The sequence below is a fragment of the Oncorhynchus tshawytscha genome, linkage group LG11 (genome assembly GCF_018296145.1).
Source record: "Oncorhynchus tshawytscha isolate Ot180627B linkage group LG11, Otsh_v2.0, whole genome shotgun sequence".
NCBI classification, from domain to species: domain Eukaryota; kingdom Metazoa; phylum Chordata; class Actinopteri; order Salmoniformes; family Salmonidae; genus Oncorhynchus; species Oncorhynchus tshawytscha.
Window position 1 is genome coordinate 20,342,540 of NC_056439.1, and position 22,894 is coordinate 20,365,433.

Sequence of the window (22,894 nt, forward strand, 5' to 3'; positions counted from 1 at the left end):
CAACAATGAAGAAAGTGCCAACACGGCCTAACATTAGGCTCAAACTAGAAAAGCAAACAGCTCTGGGAAACTAACAATAACGTCTGCTAGGGAGCCAGCCAGCTAACGTTAGCTAGCTAGCTAACAGTACACTTTAGCTTAAGACATATAGCTAGCTAGCTAGCTAGGTAAACAATGAACCTAGCTAGATAAACAATGTTTAAGATCACACACATCGCGTAACGTTAGATAACGAGCCAGCCAGCTAATGTTAGCTAGTTAAACAACAATGAACATGGTGGCAACAATGCCACCGTGCTAGGCACTAACCAACCAGGTACAATATTAGCTAGCTAACATTAGATTCTAACTATTTTTAAAAAACAGCTCTGGGAAACAAATAATAACGTCAACAAGGGGGCCAGCCAGTTAACGTTAGCTAGCTATCTAGCTACTTTAGCTTGAAATGAAACCACTTTCTGTCAAAATTAGAAACGTGTAATATTTGAAATTGTAACTGGATAATGCTAGACTATTTTACATGCAGACATCACCATGCATCATGGACGCGTGTCTCCCTGTCAAGAATGCCCTACGATGGTTGCCCTTAGTTTGAAGATGTAATCTTCAAAAAACAGGTGTTTCTCCATCTCTTTAGCTATTCATACTCTGTTTCCACTGATTTCAAAACTTGATCCTCCAGAAAATGGAGAGCAACACTTATGCAGCTCCACTACACAATACATTTTTTTTAAAGCTCCGTTCGACAGGATTACCAACGCTCAAATAGACAGATGCCTTCAATATGGCAGACCAATCCAAATTCCTCTCTCCACATGTCCAGCCCACTCATTTTCTCAGCCAATCATGGCTAGTGGGAATGTTACTGTCTTTTTCTGTAGCTTAACAAACAAGCCTCGTAATTTAACTTTTTTTTTCATATTTACAGATGGCATACAAGTTTGTTATTAAGGCACATGTTCCAGGAGGCATTTCTGCCAAAAAACGCATTTTGATCAAATTAAATTAAAAGGGTTAAATGGCTCTCCTGGGAAGTCGTGGCTTGCAAAATACGCCTAGTTTTCTGAAACGGGTCACATATACTAAATAAAACAAAGTATTTGTACAACAGTGCAGAAAATGTGGTTTCTAAATATTGTGTCTTAAACTGGATTTAACCTCATGTCCCTGAATGTTCCATAGTTCCCTAATCTACCTGAAACCTACCGGTCAGATGAAAGTTTTTGTACAAAATCCTAACTATATTTGCAAGTACGGTGTCCAGTAGAGGTCGGTGTTGCAAATCAGCTTGGAATTGAAGAAAGCACAGGAACCATGGCGAAATCTGTGGGATCTCGCGTTTTGCAAAATACGTTTTAAAAAGCACGTGATCAAACGAAGCTTCAGACATCACTGATGACATACTTCTGATAAAGCAATACACGCATAGGGACACTGCTTCGAAGTTAACTGCTTAGCAATTTTGATGCTTGCCTCGGACCTATATCGACATAACATGAAAGGCCGCTTAGCAAGGAAGAAGCCGCTGCTCCAAAACCGCCATAAAAAAAGCCAGACTATGGTTTGCAACTGCACATGTGGACAAATATCGTACTTTTTGGAGAAATGTCCTCTGGTCTGATGAAACAAAAATATAACTGTTTGGCCATAATGAACATCGTTATGTTTGGAGAAAAGAGAGGGAGGCTTGCAAGCCGAAGAACACCATCCCAACCGTGAAGCACAGGGGTGGCAGCATCGTGTTGTGGGGGTGCTTTGCTGCAGGAGGGACTGGTGCACTTCACAAAATATATGGCATCATGAGGAAAGAAAATGATGTCGATATATCGAAGCAACATCGCAAGACATCAGTCAGGAAGTTAAAGCTTGGTCGCAAATGGGACTTCCAAATGAACGATGATCCCAAGCATACTTCCAAAGTTGTGGCAAACTGGCTTAAGGACAACAAAGTCAAGGTATTCGAGTGGCCATCACAAAGCCCTGACCTCAATCCTATAGAAATTGTGTTGGCATAACTGAAAAAGCGTGTGGGAGCAAGGAGGCCTACAAACCTGACTCAGTTACACCAGCTCTGTCAGGAGGAATGAGCCAAAATTCACCCAACTTATTGTGGGAAGCTTGTGGAAGGTTTCCCGAAACGTTTGACCCAAGTTAATCAATTTAAAGGCAATGCTACCAAATACAAATTGAGTTTATGTAAACATCTGACCCACTGGGAATGTTATGAAAGAAATAAAAGCTGAAATAAATCATTCTCTCTACTAGTATTCTGACATTTCACATTCTTAAAAAAAAGTGGTGATCGTAACTGACCTAAAACAGGGAATTGTTACTTGGATTAAATGTCAGGAATTGTGAAAAACTGAGTTTAAATGTATTTGGCTAAGGTGTTTGGAAACTTCCGACTTCAACTGTATTTAAAACCAGACACAGATGAAAGGACAAACATATAAGTATCTTTGCCATATATGAATAAGATCAACTTTTAATTATATTTGCTGACATCCTACGGTCCAATTTTGGCACCAGTAGAGTACCTACGTATATAAACCACGCCTCTCCACAAACATGCCTTCTCCGATGTTGGTTACAAGTGCAAACTTAAATTAGGTAAGATAATATAATTTTACCATTGGTGTATTCAAATTTGAGTTAAGGTGATGTCACATTGTCACTCTGATAATTAATCCAAGTGTTTGACATGGGGGAGGGGCCCAGCAACTTTATGATCAAACTTCAATTTAGAAGCAACAGTAATTTTTCGTACTTTGGTCATCATACTTTGATCTGGTTTCTTTCAAACATCACCCAATTGAATGAAAATCATGATTTTACCTCTGGAACAGCTTGGGGTCCCTGAAGAGGGATTTGAAACTGACTGACTGATTTAGTCAACCAACCATTCTCAATTGGCCCAAGGCCATACGTGAGTCTTTCATAAACCAGCAACACTCCATAGTCCTTCATAATAAATCAAAATATGGCCTAACACAACACATTACATAAACTGGAATGACACTCATTTAGGGTTGTACAAAAAGACCAATGTGAAAACCACACCATAATTATTTTAAAACAATCCTCCTCCCCTACATTTGAATTATCACTAAAAGAGCAAAGAAGCCATTTGTGAACTGTAAAGAACCATTGAAGAGCTCAAAGGGTTCTTTGAGTCATTATGGTTCCACATAGAACCATCACCATTCCCAAAGAACTGTTGAGGAACACACATTTTTTAGTGTGTAGTGTAGGACGGCTAGTCATCTTGAAATGGTGGGAGAGACAGAGTGAGAAACGCTTAGGTGTGCGCCAGGGTGTGAGGGAGAGAGTGCGTGCATGCGTGCGTGCGAGAGAGAGAGAGAGAGAGAGAGAGAGAGAGAGAGCAGTTGGGAAAGATCGCTATCAGCTGAATTCATTACAGTTAACGTCTCCCATGGGTTTCAAGGGGAAAAGGCAATTCTTGCATTAGCAATAAACAATCCAATGTTAGTCGTATATGGCTAGGAAATCGGGCTGCTTTCTTGAGAACTGCGCGCAGTCGGTTCTTTTGGGTGTACATGAAGGGGTGGGAGACAAAAGTCCCATCTCTCCGCCGAATGTAATCCTTTAATCTTTTGAAGGCAGCGCTGAACTTGGTGGCGCCTCTGAACCAGCCCGGGAGGCGAAGGACTGCTGCTGTGGCATCGCCAGCGGAGTACAGGAGTAGCGGAGCATACCGGGGATAAACTGAATCGTTGCCCGGACCAGCATGCCCCCCCACAACAACCACCCGCCTCCGGGAATTCTCGGTCAGAGCCGCTAGGACCCTGGAGTACACCAGTCAAGATGTGGAAGCCTGAAAGCCTGACAGAGTGAAAGCCTGCGCTGGGTGTCATTTACGGGGGAAACGGACCAGGGATAGTTCACCATGCCCCATGGATATACAATAAAACGACGTTCAGCATTCCTGAAAAAGGTGAAGACCATCTTACTGCCTAAAACCAGTTTTATCGCTGACATCTGGATGTGCGTTATTAAATACCTACAGCGCTGTCCACTATAGCCTAATAACACTACGGTGGTAAATATACATATATTTTAAAACTTTAGCTAAAATAGGATAAATTTGATTTCACGCATATTGTTTATGTTTTACGCACAATATAGCCTATGGTTTTGTATTTTTTTCCGACATGTAAAACAAGCCTATATGAAACACTGACTACATATTCTTTTTAAATGTACTTTATATGTATTTTCCATTTGATTTCAAATCAAGTACTTCAAGTGAGCCGTTTCAGACAAATCTATTGGCATTGTGAGTGTCGTTTTTCCCTTTTTGCGCAGCGTTTGAAATTCACCTGCGGTTCGTGACATATTGGTAATGATAAGGAACTTTTACCTACGTACGCTGCTATTGACAGCTGTAACTGACATTTATTTAAATTGCTGGCTATATTGACACATCGGCTCAGGATTCTATTTAAAGATGTTGCCAGTCCAGTGCTTCACCTGGATTAGGGACAGAGTTAGGTATTCACTATCCAGTTCAGAAGCTGATGATCCGTGTTACACAAAAACAAATGGTTATATATAGTGCCAAATAAGGGTTATTTGGCTTGTAACAATAGTGGAACCATTTTTGATGCTATATAGAACCGTTTTTTGAAGGTTCTACACAGAACCATGCTCATACGGTTCTAAATGGAACCTTTATGGTGCTATTATGAACCCTTGTCTACGGTTTTTATAAAGAACTATAAAAAAAGGTTCCATATAGCACAAAAAAGGGTTCCACTATGGTTTCAACCCTTTTTAATGGTTCTTTATAGTATTTCTATTTTGCATTTATTATTGATCCCCATTAGCTGCTAACAAATCAACAGCTACTCTTCCTGAGGTCCAGCAACATAAGACAGTTACATACAGTTTCAAATACTACATGATATTACATTATATAACACCTTACCCAACACATACAGTGTATTCCCTCAGGCCACCATTCCACCACCACATATTTACAATACAACATACATGTCCACATGTGTAGAGTGTGTGTCCTATCATGTGTAAATGTGTCTGTGGAATAGAGTTCTATGTAGCTATGGCTCTATGTAGTACTGTGTGCCTGCCATTGTCTATAGTACCTTTACTGAGAATGTTTTTTTTTTATAGAACCATTCTCAATCTCTAAGGTTCTACATGATGAAGAACCATACAGGGTTCTTTTTTCTGGTTAGCCAGAAAGAAGATTATTTTTAAAAACAATTTAGTCCATAGCTCATTAGTGACACAAAGCCATATCTGAGGGTTACCTGAAACACCATTACCAGCTATAATCATTTTAGTCATATAATAGCATAACACAACAGATTAGATAAACTGGAATGACACTCTCACTCAAGGTTGCACAAAAAAAGCTGTGGGCAAACCACACCCCAAAATATTTGAATGAGCTGCCACCCGACATTTTAATTACCACCAAAAGATGAAAGAACCCTTTTCTGTATAGCAAACAACCATTAAAGGGCTCAAAGGGTTCTTTGGGTCAGTATGGTTACACATCGAACCATCATCCTTCCCAAAGAACCCTTGAGGAACACTAGTTGTCAGCCAGGCTTCGTTTCCTCCTGTCCTGGCAGGGTAAAAAGTAGAGGTTTACACTACATTATCAGATAATGTCTTGGACATTTTCAATGACATTTGAGGAAATGACAGCCAGCCAGGTGTAACTTCATTACTTGTCCCCATCTCTCTTCTCTACCTTTATAATTCATGTGGTCATATCTGGATCTCTGTCCCAGAGTTGTCATGCCCATAGGAGGCACAGGGACACATTCCCCCTCAGATTAGCCCAGTTTTTCTCCCTGTAACACTACTAGCCACCTAGCAATTATATGAGGTTGGCTTTAGCTAGCCCAAATAGGTTCCCGATCTCCAAACTTCATAACTAGCTACCAAGAGGCCATTTCAGGCTATCAATCAAGTTAGAGTAGCTAGCTTCCCTAACTAGTTTAGCTGGCATGCATGCTGGCAAGGTTGGAAGACTTAAGAAAAGCAAGCAATAACTAAATGTACAGAATAAGACTCACATTCCTTTCAACCTTCAACCCAGAATTTAGCAGAGATGTAGAGAAACATATTTTGTTTCTTTAAAAAAAGAACCCCCAGTCATGAGATACAGACAGCTAAAGAGGTATGCTTAGATATGCAGAAAAATATAAATTTTTGTTTTTTACATAGAATTAAGCATAATGATTATGGCTATAGAATGCAGTAAAAAGCAGGTTCAGGTTTTTGAAAAATGCTAAATTCTTCAACTTCAGTGTGTGTGTAGGGGGGGTAGCCCCCCTCCAGACTACCCCCCCAGCCATCCTCAAGTACTATTTTTCCCCTCAGATTTTTTGGGTTGCATGACGCCCCTGCTCAGCCCCTTCGGCTTTAAATATTGATACTGCTTGGGGTTGCATAGGGTAGATATCGTCAGTTATGGGAGGTGGATTTCAAGTACATTTTTTACTGCTTGAATACAACTGAATTAGCCACTCATGTTTAAATGTGAATCATTGTCTTACATGGGTCGTTCTTAAATTGCAGTGGCATTTGCAACCATACACAACACATTAAAAACTATTAATAATAGTTATGCAACAAACATGTTTTTGTTTATATTGAACTGTTTATTATTGATAAAACATAATGCAAGTCCTTTACTACAAGACTGTATACTTATTCATCGCTTAAAGTACTAAGGCAAGCAAACAGGCTTGTCCTAGTAGTGATGTGTAGAGTTGTATGGTTGTTTTGGGGATTTAGAGATATCTATTATTTAGAATGTTAGAAAGTGAACAAAAGTATTTCATATTTTGTATAGATCAATAGAACAAAAAAGGCAATTTAAATAAATAAAAAATGAGCAGTATAATGTGTGTCCCTCAGTTCTATGTCATTGGTGTTAGCGCCTTGAAAATCACTCATTACAAAGATATACAGGGACCTTGAGTCTTCTCTCTAGTGGCAAATTGTTATCGGAGGAAGGGTCTATTTTAAAGAAAATTATTAGTTAATCACACCTTTTTAGTATGTCATACATTTGAGGATTCCATTGATCATTTGGTGTGTCTAAATCCAAAGTGTCACTTAATTTTACAAAATTTAAATGAAGGGCAATAACATTGTCAGAAAGATTATTAATCATATCACTTTAGCAAAAGATGTTTAAAGTATTGATAACCTTAGGATTTAGCATTTGTGACCTCCATTTCAGAAAATCCTAATTTACCTAAAATATCTTGTTGGTGTTACCATCATTGATGTTATTACTCTTACCAGTGGCACAATGTTATCATTGTGGTAAAAATGATTAAACATCATTAAGCTACCATATTAGTTGGTTTAGAATAGGATGTATCCAAATATTTTTTTCTCCCAAATGCCACTGTATTTCAAGAATGACCCACATGCTCTTTTGTATCTGGTATGATGTCAACTCTCCATTTTATGTTTTAGAGCATAATTGTCATCAATGGCATATATAGGCAAATCAACTTCACTGGAGTATTGTTGCCCATGCTTTAGCTTCAGTTGCAAGATTCTGTTCCCCCTCTAACTAAAACAACTGAATCACAACATTTCGAATTTGAATAGAACTGACGTGTGTATGTGTATGTGTGCATGCATGTATGTGTGTTTTGAGAGAGAGACATTATGAAATGTAATTCTTCATGTGTATCTCTCTCTCTCTCTCTCTCTCTCTCTCTCTCTCATTACTATTGGAGGACTGTGCAGTGCTTCTTGTGAGTGCAGTGGAGCAAATCTCTGCCCATCACCGTGGCATTTGACAGATTAAACAGCTCAATGCCCAGAGCCAGTGATCTCTTTAGCATCACTCACTTACTTCACCACTATTCAAAATACATTTGGGAGCTTTTCTTTATTCCTGACTCAATTTACTTTACTTATTTATTGATTGATCTATTTATTCATTTATGCATGCATCTGTTTTCTATTTATTTCTCTCTCTCACTCTGATTATTTCATTCAGCATTTCTTGCCAGCTTCAGCACATGCAGCAAAAAAATTGTTCTATACATTTTAAAAAGTTGAAAATGTACAGGTAATTGCCAAAATAAAGAAAACAATTGAGTAAATTAGGGATACAAAGTCTATTGAAAGCATGTGCTTCCACACAGGTGTGGTTTCTGAGTTAATGAAGTAATTAAGATCCCATCATGCTTAGGATCATGTATAAAAACGCCCAGTTGCCGATTCTTTTGGCTACCATGGCTAGAAGAAGAGATCTCAGTGAGTTTAAATGAGGGGTGTCAAACATGCATTGCAAGTTTCAAATGTGTATGTACGTGTGTGCACGCACGCGCAGTCCTTTCTCGAGGCAGGAGCTCAAAATAATAAAAGGGCATTCCCCCTGATTCAATTTTGTTTTTTACTTTCATAATTAATATCTTGAGTTTGGTAACATAACAATTAGCTCTGTAGTGAACGTTTTACACAGGCCTATTTCTTTTTGCAACAAAACACATTCACTCATAATCACAAATTATAAGCAGGCTACACTGAACAATAATATAATTGCAACATGTAAAGTGTTGGTCCCATGTTTCATGAGCTGAAATAAAAATTCCCAGAAATGTTCCATACGCAAAAAAAGCTTATTTCTCTCAAATTTTGTGCACAAATTTGATTACATCCCTGCTAGTGAGCTTTTCTCCTTTGCCAAGATAATCCATCCACCTGACAGGTGTGGCATATGAATAAGATGATTAAACAGCATTATCATTACACAGGTGCACCTTGTGCTGGGGTCAATAAAAGGTCACTCTAAAATGTGCAGTTTTGTCACACAACACAATGCCACAGATGTCTCAAGTTTGGAGGGAAAATGCAAGTGGGATCCTAACTGCAGGAATGTCCACCAGATCTGTTGCCAGAGAATTGAATGTTAATGTCTCTACCATAAGCCGCCTCTTGCTTCGTTTTAGAGAATTTGGCAGTATGTCCAATCAGCCTCACAACAGCAGACCACATGTAACCACACCAGCCCAGGACCTCCACATCTGGCTTCTTCACCAGCGGGATCATCTTAGACCAGCCATCCGGACAGCTGATGAAACTGGGTTTGCACAATCAAAGAATTTCTGCCAGAAACAGTCTCAGGGAAGCTCATCTGCATGCTCGTTGTCCACACCAGGGTCTTGACCTGACTGAGGTTCGGCGTTGTAACCGACTTCAGTGGGCAAAGGCTCACCTTCAATGGCCACTGGCATGCTGATGAAGTCTTCTCTTCACGGATGAATCCCGGTTTCAACTGTACCGGGCAGATGGCAGAAAGCTTTAATGGGGTCGTGTGGGCGAGCGGTTTGCTGATGTCAATAGAGTGTCCCATGGTTATGGTATGGGCAGGCATAAGCTTTGGACATTGAACACAATTGCATTTTTTCGATGGAAATTTGAATGCACAGAGATACCATCACCTCATGTTTAAGCATGATAAGGCACAGCCCCATGTCTCAAAGATCTGTACACAATTCCTGGAAGCTGATAATGTCCCAGTTCTTCCATTGACTGCATACTCACCAGACATGTCACCCATTAAGCCTGTTTGGGATGCTCTGGGTCAACGTTTACGACATTGTGCTCCAGTTCCAACCATATCTAGCAACTTCACACAGCCATTTAAGAGGAGTGGGACAACATTCCACAAGCCACAATCAACAGCCTGATCAACTCTATGCGAAGGAGATGTGTCGCGCTGCATGAGGCAAATGGTGGTCACACCAGATACTGAGAGTTTTTTAGGCCCCTACTTTTTTTAAGGTATCTGTGACCAACAGATGCATATGCGAAGGAGATGTGTCGCGCTGCATGAGGCAAATGGTGGTCACACCAGATACTGAGAGTTTTTTAGGCCCCTACTTTTTTTAAGGTATCTGTGACCAACAGATGCATATGCGAAGGAGATGTGTCGCGCTGCATGAGGCAAATGGTGGTCACACCAGATACTGAGAGTTTTTTAGGCCCCTACTTTTTTTTTAAGGTATCTGTGACCAACAGATGCATATCTGTATTCCCATTCATGTGAAATCCATTGATTTGGTTCTAATTTATTTATTTCAATTGACTGATTCCCTTATATCAACTGTAAATCTTTGAAATTGTTGCATGTTGCATTTATATTTTTGTTCAGTGTAGTTACAGTGCCTCCTATAGACATGATTGACATCAGGAGAAGAGGGTGGGCAATCAGCTGATCATTGATGTTGATGATTGATGTAAATCTTCTCTTTAGCTAGCTCTATTTCTTTTTGATTGTTACGTCCGCATGTCTTTCTGCCTCTCTCTGCTCCACGTATCAACCAACCAGATCGAATATTGATGATGTAGGCTAAATCAAGTGTTATCAAGTGTTAATCAAATGGTATGCTGCTGTGGCAGTAATGTTGATACTTAAACTGGGTAGTTAGCTACACATACTCAAACCATGCATGTTTGGATACCCAGCACCCAATCTCTGTACAGGGCATACTGGGAAAAAGGGGCAGCCGGGACTGGGTGTGGGGTGGCAAGCTTTATGACGACTTGCGGGCAGTGAGTTGATTATACCACCAGCAAAGGGGCATGTGTTCTGCACAGGTAGAGCCTATCTGAGCGTATGTGTGTCTCAGTCACCAGATCTCAACCCAATTTAACTCTTATGGGAGACTCTGGAGGAGTGCCTGAGACAGCGTTTTCCACCATCATCAACAAACACCAAATTATTGAATTTCTCAGGAAAGAATGGTGTCCCTTCCCTCCAATGGAGTTCCAAACACATGTAGAATATATGCCAAGGCACATTGAAGCTGTTCTGGTGGCCCAACGCCCTAAGGCACTTTATGTTGGTATTTTCTTTATTTTGGCAGTTGGGGAGTAACGGATTACAAAAAAACAGTAACTGTATTCCGTTACGTTTTCAGCCAAAATATTGTAATCAGATTTCAGATACTTTTGAAAATTATTACTTTTAAATTCAGAATGTATGTTTGCGAAGGAAAATTGTTGAGACTTCTGTTTTTTTCAATGACATTCAAATCAGCATTGAAAAAATGTGTACGTTTATGTTTGTTCCACCTGAGCGAGTCTGACCACAAGTCAGAGACCACTATGATGACACATCAAATGTGTTCAATGGATCGTGAGAAAAGAACGGAATAGGCTTTTGTAGGCTACAGGCCAAGCTATGTCTTCCAATGGTGCGACTGCTGTCGGCATCCAAAGAGTATCCAACTTGAATAAACACTTCGGGGTAAGGATGACAGGAGTGGTGTAGTCTACGGCGATACGGATATGACTTATTATTGATATCTACATAGCGCATTGATGTGAATCACAATGCAGCTCTCTCATTTAGCTATTTGAGCCTTTTAGAGTGGTTGTTGTGGATGGCTGCTCACAAATCTTTCTGTGTATTTGAACCCAATAATGGTTGAATTGAAGAAGTTGAAGCTGCTTATCAATCATAGTTTTTGAAACCAGTGGACAGCCAGTAAAAATGCACTTTTGCAACAGCTGCATAGTGCAGATCCAAGCCTATGGAATAAAATGGGTAGTTTATTGCTCAATCTAATTCATGCTGATAAACAAAATAATTCATAGGCCTAATTGACACATGCTCAAACTCACACACTTTTTTATAGAATTAAAAAGGGGCAATCTGCAGTTGCTACATCAATTTTTTTGACTTATAAAATTATATATATTTATATATAACCCTTGAATGAATATGTGTCCAAACTTTTGATTGGTATAGTACATACAGTACCAGTCAAATGTTTTGACACACCTACTCATTCAAGGGGTTTTCTTTATTTTTACTTTATACTATTTTCTATATTGTAGAATAAAAGTGACATTAAAACTTGGAAATAACACATATGGAATCATGTAGTAACCAAAAAAGTTTTAAGATAATCAAAATTAATTTTACATTTGAGATTCTTCAAAGTCCCATTAAGTTGATGACAGCTTTGCACACTGTTGGCATTCTCTCAACCAGCTTCATGAAATAGTTTCCTGGAATCCATTTCAATTAACAGGTGTGCCTTCTTTAAAGTTAATTTGCAGAATTGATTTCCTTAATGTGTTTGAGCCAGTCAGTGTGTTGTGACAAGGTAGGGGTGGTATACAGAAGATAGCCCTATTTGGTAAAAGACCAAGTCCATATTATGGCAAGGACAGCTGAAATAAGCAAAGAGAAATGACTGTACCTCATCACTTTAAGACATGAATGTCAGTCAATCCAGAACATTTCTAGAAATTTGAAAGTTTCTTCAAGTGCAGTCGCAAAAACTATGAAGCGCAGTGATGAAACTGGCTCTCATGAGGACCGCCACAGGAAAGGAAGACCCAGAGTTACCTATGCTGCAGAGGATAATTTTATTATATTTTACCGTCCTTGTAAATTGCAGCCAAAATAAATTCTTCACGGAGTTCAAGTAACAGACACATCTCAAAATCAACTATTCAGAGGAGACTGCGTGAATCAGGCCTTCATGGTCGAATTTCTGCAAAGAAACCACTACTAAAGGACATCAGTAAGAAGAAGAGACATGCTTGGGCCAGGAATCGCGAGCAATGGACAGTAGACCTGTGGAAATCTGTCTTTGGTCTGATGAGTCCAAATTTGAGATTTTTCAATCCAAATGCTGTGTCTTTGTGAGACACAGAGTAGATGAACAGATGATCTCCACATGTGTGGTTCCCACTGTGAAGCATAGAGGCAGAGGTGTGATGGTTTGAGGGTGCTTTGCTGGTGACACTGTCAGTTATTTATTTAGAATTCAAGGAACACGTAACCAGCATGGCTACCACAGCAATCTGCAGCGATACGCCATCCCATCTGGTTTGCGCTTAGTCGGACAATCATTTGTTTTTCAACAGGACAATGACTCAACACACCTCCAGGATGCGTAAGGGCTATTTGACCCTTAGGAGAGTGATGGACTGCTGCATCAGATGACTTGGCCTCCACACTCACCCAACCTCAACACAATTGAGATTGTTTGGGATGTTTAGCTTTGGACTGCAGAGTGAAGGAAAACCAGTGAACATGTGCTCAGCATATGTGGGAACTCCTTCAAGACTGTTTGAAAAGTATTCCAGATGAAGCTTGTTAAGAAAATGCCAAGCGTGTGCAAAGCTTTCATTAAGGCAAAGGCTGGCTATTTGGAGTATCTCAAATACAGTGGGACAAAAAAGTATTTAGTCAGCCACCAATTGTCCAAGTTCTCCCACTTAAAAAGATGAGAGGCCTGTAATTTTCATCATAGGTACACTTGAACTATGACAGATAAAAGGAGAAACTTTTGTAGGTGACCAATTACTTATTTTCCACCATAATTTGCAAATAAATTCATTAAAAATTCATTTTTTCTCATTTTGTCTGTCATAGTTGAAGTGTACCTATGATGAAAATTACAGGCCTCTCTCATCTTTTTAAGTGGGAGAACTTACACAATTGGTGGCTGACTAAATACTTTTTTGCCCCACTGCATATATAAAAAAAATGTTTAACACTTTTTTGGTTCTACATGATGTGTTATTTCATAGTTTTGATGTCTTCACTATTATTCTACAATGTAGAAAATAGTAAAAATAAAGAAAAACCCTTGAATGAGTAGATGTGACCCAACATTTTTTACCAGTACTGTATATACAGTTGAAGTCGGAAGTTTACAAACACATAGGTTGGAGTCATTAAAACTAGTTTTTCAACTAATCCACAAATTTCTTGTTAACAAACTTTCGTTTGGGCAAGTTAGTTAGGACATCTACTTTGTGAATGACACAAGTCATTTTTCCAACAACTGTTTACAGACAGGTTATTTCACTTATAATTCACTGTATCACAATTCCAGTGGGTCAGAAGTTTACATACACTAAGTTGACTCTGCCTTTAAACAGCTTGGAAAATTCCAGAAAATGATGTCATGGCTTTAGAAGATTTCTGATAGGCTAATTGCCATCATTTGATAGGAGACAGAACGCGTCTTCTTCCTGAGCGGTATGACGGCTGCGTGGTCCCAGGGTGTTTATACTTGCGCACTATTGTTTGTACAGATGAACATGGTACATTCAGGCGTTTGTAAATTGCACCCAAGGACCTCAATTGATGTCAATTAGCCTATCAGAATCTTCTAAAGCCATGACAAAATTTTCTGGAATTTTTACAGATAAAAAAAATGTGGACAGGTAACTAGTAACTGTAATGGATTACATTTAGAAAGTAACCTAGCCAACCCTGTTTATACTGAATGTTATTAGATCTTCAACCAAAACCTAATATTAGATAAAGGGAACCTGAGTTTACAAATAACCCCCCAAAAAGTATACTTATTTATTTAATTAACACCCTGTGTGAAAAATGTATTGCCCCCTTACACTCAATAATGTATGGTACCACCTTTAGCTCCAATGACTACAACCATTGTTTAAAGCTTTATTTGACTAGGCAAGCCAATTAAGATCAAATTCTTACTTACAATGACAGCCTACCAGGGAAAAGTGGATTAACTGCCTTGTTCAGAGGCAGAACGACAGATTTTTACCATATCAGCTCAGGGATTTGATCCAGCAACCTTTTGGTTACTGGCCCAATGCTCTAAACTCTAGGCTACCTGCCACCCCAAATGCTCACTGTAGTTGTTATTTATTCTCTCACATCGCTGTGGAAGAATTTTGATTTCATTTCCAGTCCTGCCACAAAATCTCAATTGGGATTAGGTCTGGACTTTGACTAGGCCATGCCAAATCTTAAAATGCGTCGCTTTTTAACCATTTTTATGTAGACTTGATTATTTGTTTTGGGGCGACAGGTAGCCTAGTGGTTAGAGCATTGTAACCGAAAGGTTGCCAGATCAAATCCCAAAGCTTACAAAGTTAAAAATATATAATAATTAATTAATAATTATAATACATTTTTTTAAATAATAATCTGTCGTTCTGCCCCTGAACAAGGCAGTTAACCCATTGTTCCTAGGCCGTCATTGAACATAAGAATTTGTTCTTAACTGACTGCCCTAGTTAAATAAATGTTTTTGGGATCATTGTCTTGCTGCATGACCCAACTGTGCTTCAACCTTCACCTCACAGATGTATGGCCTGACATTATCCTGTAGAAGCCTTGATACAGAGCAGAATTCAATGTTCCTTCTATTAAGGCAAGTCGTCCAGGTCCTGAGGCAGCGAAGCATCTCCAAACCATCACACTACCACCACCATTGTGTTGGGACCCATCTTGTCTAAATAGTTGACTGAAGTTTGCCAGAAAAAACCTGGAAGCACCTGGATGATCATCAAGACTCTTGGAAAAATGTTCTATGGACAGATGAGTCAAAAGTTTAACTGCTCTGTATCAGAGAATTCTACAGGAGAATGTCAGGCCATCTGTCTGTGAGCTGAAACACAGCTGGGTTATGCAGCCAGACACTGATCCAAAACATACAATAAAGACTACATGAAAAACAACACATTTTACATTTTGGAATGGCCTAATCAAAAGACCAGACATAAACCCAATTGAGATGTTGTGGCAGAACTTGAAGCGAGCAGTTCATGCTTGAAAACCAACAAATATTTCTGAGTTAAAGCAATTCTGCATGCACGTGTGGGCCAAAATTCCCCCACAGCGACACGAGTGACTGATCAACAACTACAGGAAGTGTTTGGTTGGAGTCATTGCAGCTAAAGGTGGCACAACCAGTTATTGAGTGTAAGGAGGGCAATTACTTTTTTTGCACAGGATCATTGGGTGTTGCATACATTTGTTTATGAAATAAATGAAATGAGTATGTAATTGTTGTGTTACCTTTATCTAATAGGTTTTGGCTGAAGATCTGATAACATTCAGTATCAAAAATATGCAAAAGTAGAGAACATTAGAAAGGGGGAAAATACTTTTTCACAGCACTGAAAATGCGCAACTCCACACAATAATGTTTCCATTGTTCCATTATTATATGGCCACAATTGGATTAAACCTACAATGCTTCATGGACATTTTCATTGACACTTCTACCTGTGATTCCTTTGTAAAACTATGCTTCAGATCACAATGGCCAGCTGTTTCATGACGTAATTACAGCTGTAAGGAAACTGTCATGTAAAAGTGTTACATTATTTTTTACAACAAGAGCACTGTTTTATATAACATCCACTGCTGCAACACATGTCTGGTGAAGGATATGAAATAAGTGTGTCTATCAGATGAAAAGCATAAGTCTGGTAAACTTTTGTTGAAAGATATGCTTCACAAGATGTGATGCATAAGTCAATTCATGTTGAGTCTGTTCTCTCTAATTTACAATGCTTCACTTTGTATTTGAGGGATAGAAACTGAAGCCTTCCTTTCTGTTAATTTAGAGGGAAAGCATGCATTCTAAGATCATCCAACTGATTTCTCCATTTGTCTCTTTGAAAATAGGCCTCTGGATCCAAATGTCAATTCCAACGGAGGCAGCATCAGTCTGGGCCCAGCCGTGTGTAACGTGAGCGAGTGAAACAACGAGAGAGTGAAAGACAGAGAGAAAGGAAGAGAAGGAGAAGGAGGGGTCTCTCCGATGATAACCCTGAGTGTACCATACATGGCTCTCTGGTAGCCACCATTTTAAATTGGCCCTTACAGTGCACTGCGGCGGCTGACTGAGAGTGAAAATGTGATGAGCTTTGCTATCATCCCCTGTAGCGAGCTAGTGAGTGTGGATGGCGGCCGGTGAAGGAGGCACATTGCTTAATGAGACCATTGCTCTTGTGTTAGGACGCTTAGGACAGGCAATTACGGAGGAATTACCACCAGAGGCCTTCTCCGGCACTGCTGCCGCTCCACCACTGCTTACTGCTGGAGCAGCGAACTAAGCATTCACAGCTGGTTACAGAACTTTTTTATTCGGGTGGATTTTTACTATTTTTGTTATTTTTTTTCTTTTTTGCTACTGGCTGTTGTGATTGTCATTTGTCGTTCTTTTAACGACAGCTCCATCAGTTCTGACCTATCGTTTATAATGGAGCTACATCCATTGCGCGTGTGGAATAAGGACTGGGCCTCTTTCCTCAGGCCATGGATACCCATACTGCTGGGCCTGCACATGCAGTTCTACCGGGCGTCTGGCTCAAGCTGCCCAGAGGAGTGCCGCTGTGACAGGACCTTTGTTTACTGCAACGAGAGGAGCCTGACCTCGGTGCCTCTAGGGATCGGAGAGGGCTACAAGACCCTCTACCTCCACAACAACCAGATCAACAATGCCGGCTTCCCCTCTGAGCTTCACAACGTCGCCTCCGTGGAGACTGTCTATCTCTATGGTAACCAGCTGGACGAGTTTCCCATCAACCTGCCCAAGAATGTACGGGTACTGCACCTGCAGGAGAACAACATCCAGACCATCTCCAGGGCCGCGCTGGCTCAGCTGCTGTGGCTGGAGGAGCTCCACCTGGACGATAACTCTATCTCCACAGTTGGGGTGGAAGAAGGGGCATTCAGGGAGGCCGTCAGCCTCAAGATGCTCTTCCTCACCAAGAACCACCTGAGCAGTGTCCCTATTGGTCTCCCTGAGGACCTCAAAGAGTTGCGATTGGACGAGAACCGGATTGCAGTGATCACCGAGGAGGCGCTCAGGAATGTGACGAGGTTAGAGCGCCTCCTGCTGGACGGGAACCTGCTGACGGATGAGGGTGTGGCCCCTGGAACCTTCCAGGACCTGGTGACACTACGGGAGCTGTCTCTGGCGCGGAACTCCCTCACCTACCCTCCCCCGCTTCTCCCAGGGGATGTTCTGGTGAAGCTGAACTTTCAGGATAATCAGATGAATGAGATCCCTGTGACGGCCTTCGCGGGGCTGAGAAAGCTGGAGAGGCTAGATATTTCCAACAACCAGCTGCAGTCCCTGACAGAGGGGGTCTTTGATGGCCTCGTCAGCCTCAGACAGCTCACTGTTCGTAACAACCTTTGGCTGTGTGACTGCAGCATTAACTGGGTCATACTGTGGTTAAAGTCTCTGCCAGTCTCCCTCAACGTGCGCGGCTTCATGTGCCAGAAGCCCGAAACTGTCCGGGGCATGGTAATCAGAGAGCTGAACACCGAGCTTATCCAGTGCCCTCGCAGCACCACGGCTGCCCTGCTGCCCACCCACTTGCCCCCCACCTCGCCAGGCCTCACCACCCGCTTCCCTCCCTCCTCCACAGGCTACCCCTCAGACACAGAGTCTCTCTCCCCCCCATCCAGGCTCCCCTTCTCACCCACACATAACCCCCCTCTCCTCCCCTCCTCCCCTTCCAGAGATGGGGAACAGAGGACTAACCTGCCACCCCTGGACCCTGAGCGGGAGACCCTGCAGATCAAGTTCACCATACTCAATGGTTCAGCCATCCACGTCAGCTGGGTGGCCTCCTTTCCTGTCACAGCCTACAAGGTCACCTGGGCCAAGATGGGTCCCAGCCTGTCGGGAGACACAGTGAGGGAGAGGATGGTGGGAGGGGAGCACCGGGGCATACGTTTGGTCAACCTCAAGCCTAAGTCCACCTACCGGATCTGTGTCATCCCGTTGGATGCGTTCAATAACTACCGGCCCAAGGATGATACAGTGTGTTCAGAGGCTGTGACTAAGCCGGTCTCCTATGGCCAAGGTAATAATACAGGGCCACCGGGGCCGGAGCAGGCCACCCAGCAGGACCCCAGTTCTCCCTTTCTTCTGGCTGGCCTCATCGGAGGGGCCGTGATCGTAGTTCTGGTGCTTCTCCTTAGCATATTCTGCTGGCACATGCACAAGAAGGGTCGGTCGTCCTCGGCCAAGTGGAAATACAATAAGGGCAGGAGAAAAGACGACTACTGCGAGGCAGGAACCAAAAAGGATAACTCTATACTGGAAATGACTGAGACCAGCTTCCAGATAGCGTCCCTGAACAACGAGCAGCTCCTCAAGGGAGACTACCGCATACAGCCCATTTATACCCCTAATGGGGGCATTGGCTTCAGAGACTGCCCTCTGGGAAGCAATAGCACAGTATACTGCAAGAACAATGTTCAAGCAGACGCAGACTTTTGCCGTACATGATGGTTTTACATAGCAGAGTGTTATAGAACCCCCTTTGTATTAACAAATACACTTAACTACATACAGTACACTGAAAAGTATATTTCAAAGACCTCTGTGTCTGCAATGTAATTTATACACCGGCTGGGCTATAATGTTGAATTCAGCTAACTTTTATATTCCCTTAGTAAAAAATGCTAATTGATTTATAAGTTATTTATTTCTCAAAGTTGTGTAACTCGGTTCTGTGCAGACAGTTCTTTACAATCAGAGCTTTCTCTCATCATCTTATATTTTGAGCTCCATAAAGATTGGGCCATGTGGAAGTCATATGATAGTCAGACGGTCTACTCATTCCTATAAAAATAGCCTAGCCAGTAATGAGTCTAACATGCACAATGTCCATAACAGATATAGCTACATCCCATGTTTTGGCAATGGAAATTAAAACAAAAAGGGTTTATGTCATAGATTTGATGTGGCAACTCAATGTGACAGAGAGAACCAACCATTCAGGAAATGAGCTTTGGGGATAAATATTTTCTCACAGTAAGGATTTGAGAGAGAATGGGAGAGAGTATAGGAAGGAGGGAGGAAGGGGAGGGAAAGAGAGAGGGGAAGAGGGAGAGAATCTGTTCATTCAAATGCACCACAAGAGGGCAGAATTCTTCATTATTGTCAATGATTCATTCATGATTCTTGATCTTTTTATTTGCTTGGACATTGCTGAGTACTGAATAGTAGTTCTGCCTATGTAAGTAATACTGCAGTGAGTGTCTCTCTTTCATCATCTCATCTACATAACAAAGACACATTTCTATGAACACAGTTTTGAGAAGTGTTGGTCAAATGGCTGCATGGATTCCAGGGCTGGTAGACATAAAGTATCTCAGATTAGATGTGCTGATCTAGGATCACGTCCCCCTCTGTCATCTTATACAAAATTGGCTACACTGATCCTAGATCAGCACTCCTATTCTGAGATGCTTGATACATGCGGCGTCTGATTCAAGTACGTATTTCAGTAACAACACACGGTTATGTTGTTGGCCAGTGGTCATTCACCATGACATGGTAGTAGGCTACTGTAGTTATGGAGTTTGTTGAACTTTTTGATTGTTTCCCAAGCTGTTTAAAAAAACAGCTTGACTCAGCAAATCATGCACAGGTCATAAGTTTGCATCTTATGCTTTCCAAAAAAACGAAAATTAAAGCATAATTAAAGCATAAGGAAGCTGTACGTCGTATAGTTGAGAATGAAAGATCAACAAGCACATCTGTCAAGATAGTTGGATACGAAGCAACTATTTGAGTTTTTGTTCAGCAAAAAAAATATGTTATGGTAATATATTATATGTGCCTTGAAATGATCAGCTCATAATGTAAGGTCTTTTGAATCCATGTGTTTTTTTGCACAAAAGTGTAATGTAAATACATTCAATTGACACTGAATTGTTGTTGGAAAAAATTGATTGCCTCGTATTTGATTATTTATTTGTATCTTGTTGCTTTATCAGTCTTATCGCATCTCTTTATCACTTAAGAAATGTTTTATCTGTGATGCTACGGTCTTCTCTGGGAGAAATACACAAATTATGTAGAGAGTCTATATCATCAATGCTTTGAGTTATTTTTCTACCAAAATGTGTCCTCAGGTCTCACAAAAGTCGGGCCCTAATTTGGAAGGGACACGTGTAGGCTGGATAATAAATGTAAAAAAAAAAAAAAAAAAAAGTCAAACACTGAATGGTACCCTTGAGAACAAATTCTGAGATGATGATACTGCAATTTGTTTGTCACAAAATGTATTGTGTCCCATATCAAATCGCTTGTCTAGGGAATGTGGAATGTTGAGGGAAGGCTTTTATATCTCTAACATTCCAAAATGATATAGATTACTGTAGTAAGTTGCATCCCTCATCCTCAGACATTTTGTCAACCTCTGACATGCCATTTCATGAAGCTTCTATTCTAGCATCTATTTTTTAACGAGTCTCTAGTCTAGTGAAAGGTCATTTATGCTTTAGCCAAACTCTGCCCGCACTGAAGATCAGACAGACTTGTAGTCCACTTTGGCTCTCTGCCACCTTTTCTACTGATGGCTGCAATTACATGATCCGGTACCGATCCAGGTCATGGCTCGGCTGTTTTCCTCATTAGTCTTGAGCTGTGAGTCTTTGTGTGTGTCGCACATGGGGATGTGTGAAATGTACTCCTCAGCCTGAAGTGTCACTTCTTGCGCCAGCGAATAGCTAGCTTTTCACGAGGCGCCGACTGGTAAAATGCTTCAGGAGGGCGGTCATGTGTGTTAGCAAGGCAGAGGTCCTGAGTTTGCGTCAGGTATGGGCTGAATCTGGAAGAATTGGTACTCGCTAAGCAATCAGCATGACGTCCTTTACATGTGTACACAGTATACTGTAGTGTGTGTGTACACACATATTCTCCCGTGATTCCTCTTGAGGGCAGAGGAATGAATTAGGTGTATAAACAGTATACCTTTAAATTCACACTTCCATCTCCTTCAGTTGTGTGGTCATCTATTTAAGTAAAGAAATAAATGCTCCCTCTCTGGGAGATCAGTGTCTGTGAGTGAGATACTTTCATATTGAGGACAGATTTGAAGGTAGTGTACTCATATTATATGTGTGGTACTTTGTCCAGGTCTGCCACGGGCCCCAGTGTGGAGGAGTTTTACATCCCCTTTATAAAAATAGCAAAAAAGTTCAAATGATTGAGCGACAGGTTGGCACACACTCTGTATCTCTGCTGCGCAGCTGTAGGCACCCCAGCCATTTTGAAATCTCTGCAGTGATTTGCACACTAAGGAGGTAAATACCTTCCACTGAACAGTCCCTCTTCCAAGGGAACTTATCACAATGTATGTTCAATCAATCCCGTCTTCCTCCCCCATTCCTTTGCATCTTTTCTTTACCAATTGTGAGGGAAGTGTCAACGCACTGTCAACTATGTTCTGTCTCACCGTGCAGTGACCTTCTGGTACTAAGACAGTGTTTGTATCCAAAATGGCACCCTATTTCCTACCTAGTACATACTGTTGACCAGAGTCCTACAGTAGTGCATTATATAGGAAATAGGCTGTCAGTTGGGATGCAACCTCAGTGTCACCCGTGTGATGTCCCACCCTGCAGTGACCCTCCAGTTCTGAGAGAATCAGGATGTCAGTTTTACAGTGGCCTGACTATTAGTTGCCTGGCCAGCACAGTTACTGTAATTGTTCAGGGTTGACCATGGACAACCAAGGACATGATCACTTAAAATACAGAGTCGATAGGCTACACATTCCAAGATTAAACTTCAATGTGCTATTCCAATGTGCTAGTATTTACTTGTATTTTAGATATTTGTTCTGTGGTTATGGTAGTAGAAATACAGAAATACAGTGGGGCAAAAAAGTATTTAGTCAGCCATCAATTGTGCATGTTCTTCCACTTAAAAAGATGAGAGAGGCCTGTAATTTTCATCATAGGTACACTTCAACTATGACAGACAGAATGAGAAAAAAAATCCAGAAAATCACATTGCAGGATTTTTTTATGAATTTATTTGCAAATTATGGTGTAAAATAAGTATTTGGTCACCTACAAACAAGTAAGATTTCTGTCTCTCACAGACCTGTAACTTCTTATTTAAGAGGCTCCTCTGTCCTCCACTCGTTACCTGTATTAATGGCACCTGTTTGAACTTGTTATCAGTATAAAAGACACCTGTCCACAACCTCAAACAGTCACACTCCACTATGGCCAAGACCAAAGAGCTGTCAAAGGACACCAGAAACAATATTGTAGACCTGCACCAGGCTGGGAAGACTGAATCTG

At 41.0% G+C, this 22,894-nt stretch overlaps 1 protein-coding gene across 2 annotated transcripts in view; it reads left to right on the top strand.

Moving 5' to 3' along the window:
• The window catches only part of si:dkey-87k14.1 (leucine-rich repeat transmembrane protein FLRT2), a 55,115-nt gene extending 34,302 nt beyond the window's left edge, over positions 1–20,813 (top strand). Inside the window, exons 1-2 of one of the 2 annotated variants that reach the window (XM_024437010.2) lie at positions 3,385–3,955; positions 16,457–20,813. In XM_024437010.2, the coding sequence (XP_024292778.1) occupies positions 17,034–19,079 (2,046 nt within the window). In that variant the 5' untranslated portion in view covers positions 3,385–3,955; positions 16,457–17,033 and the 3' untranslated portion in view covers positions 19,080–20,813. Of the gene's footprint in view, positions 1–3,384; positions 3,956–16,456 lie in introns of those variants that run through there. The other variant, XM_024437011.2, reaches the window with a different exon arrangement.
• The last annotated feature ends 2,081 nt before the right edge of the window (positions 20,814–22,894 follow it).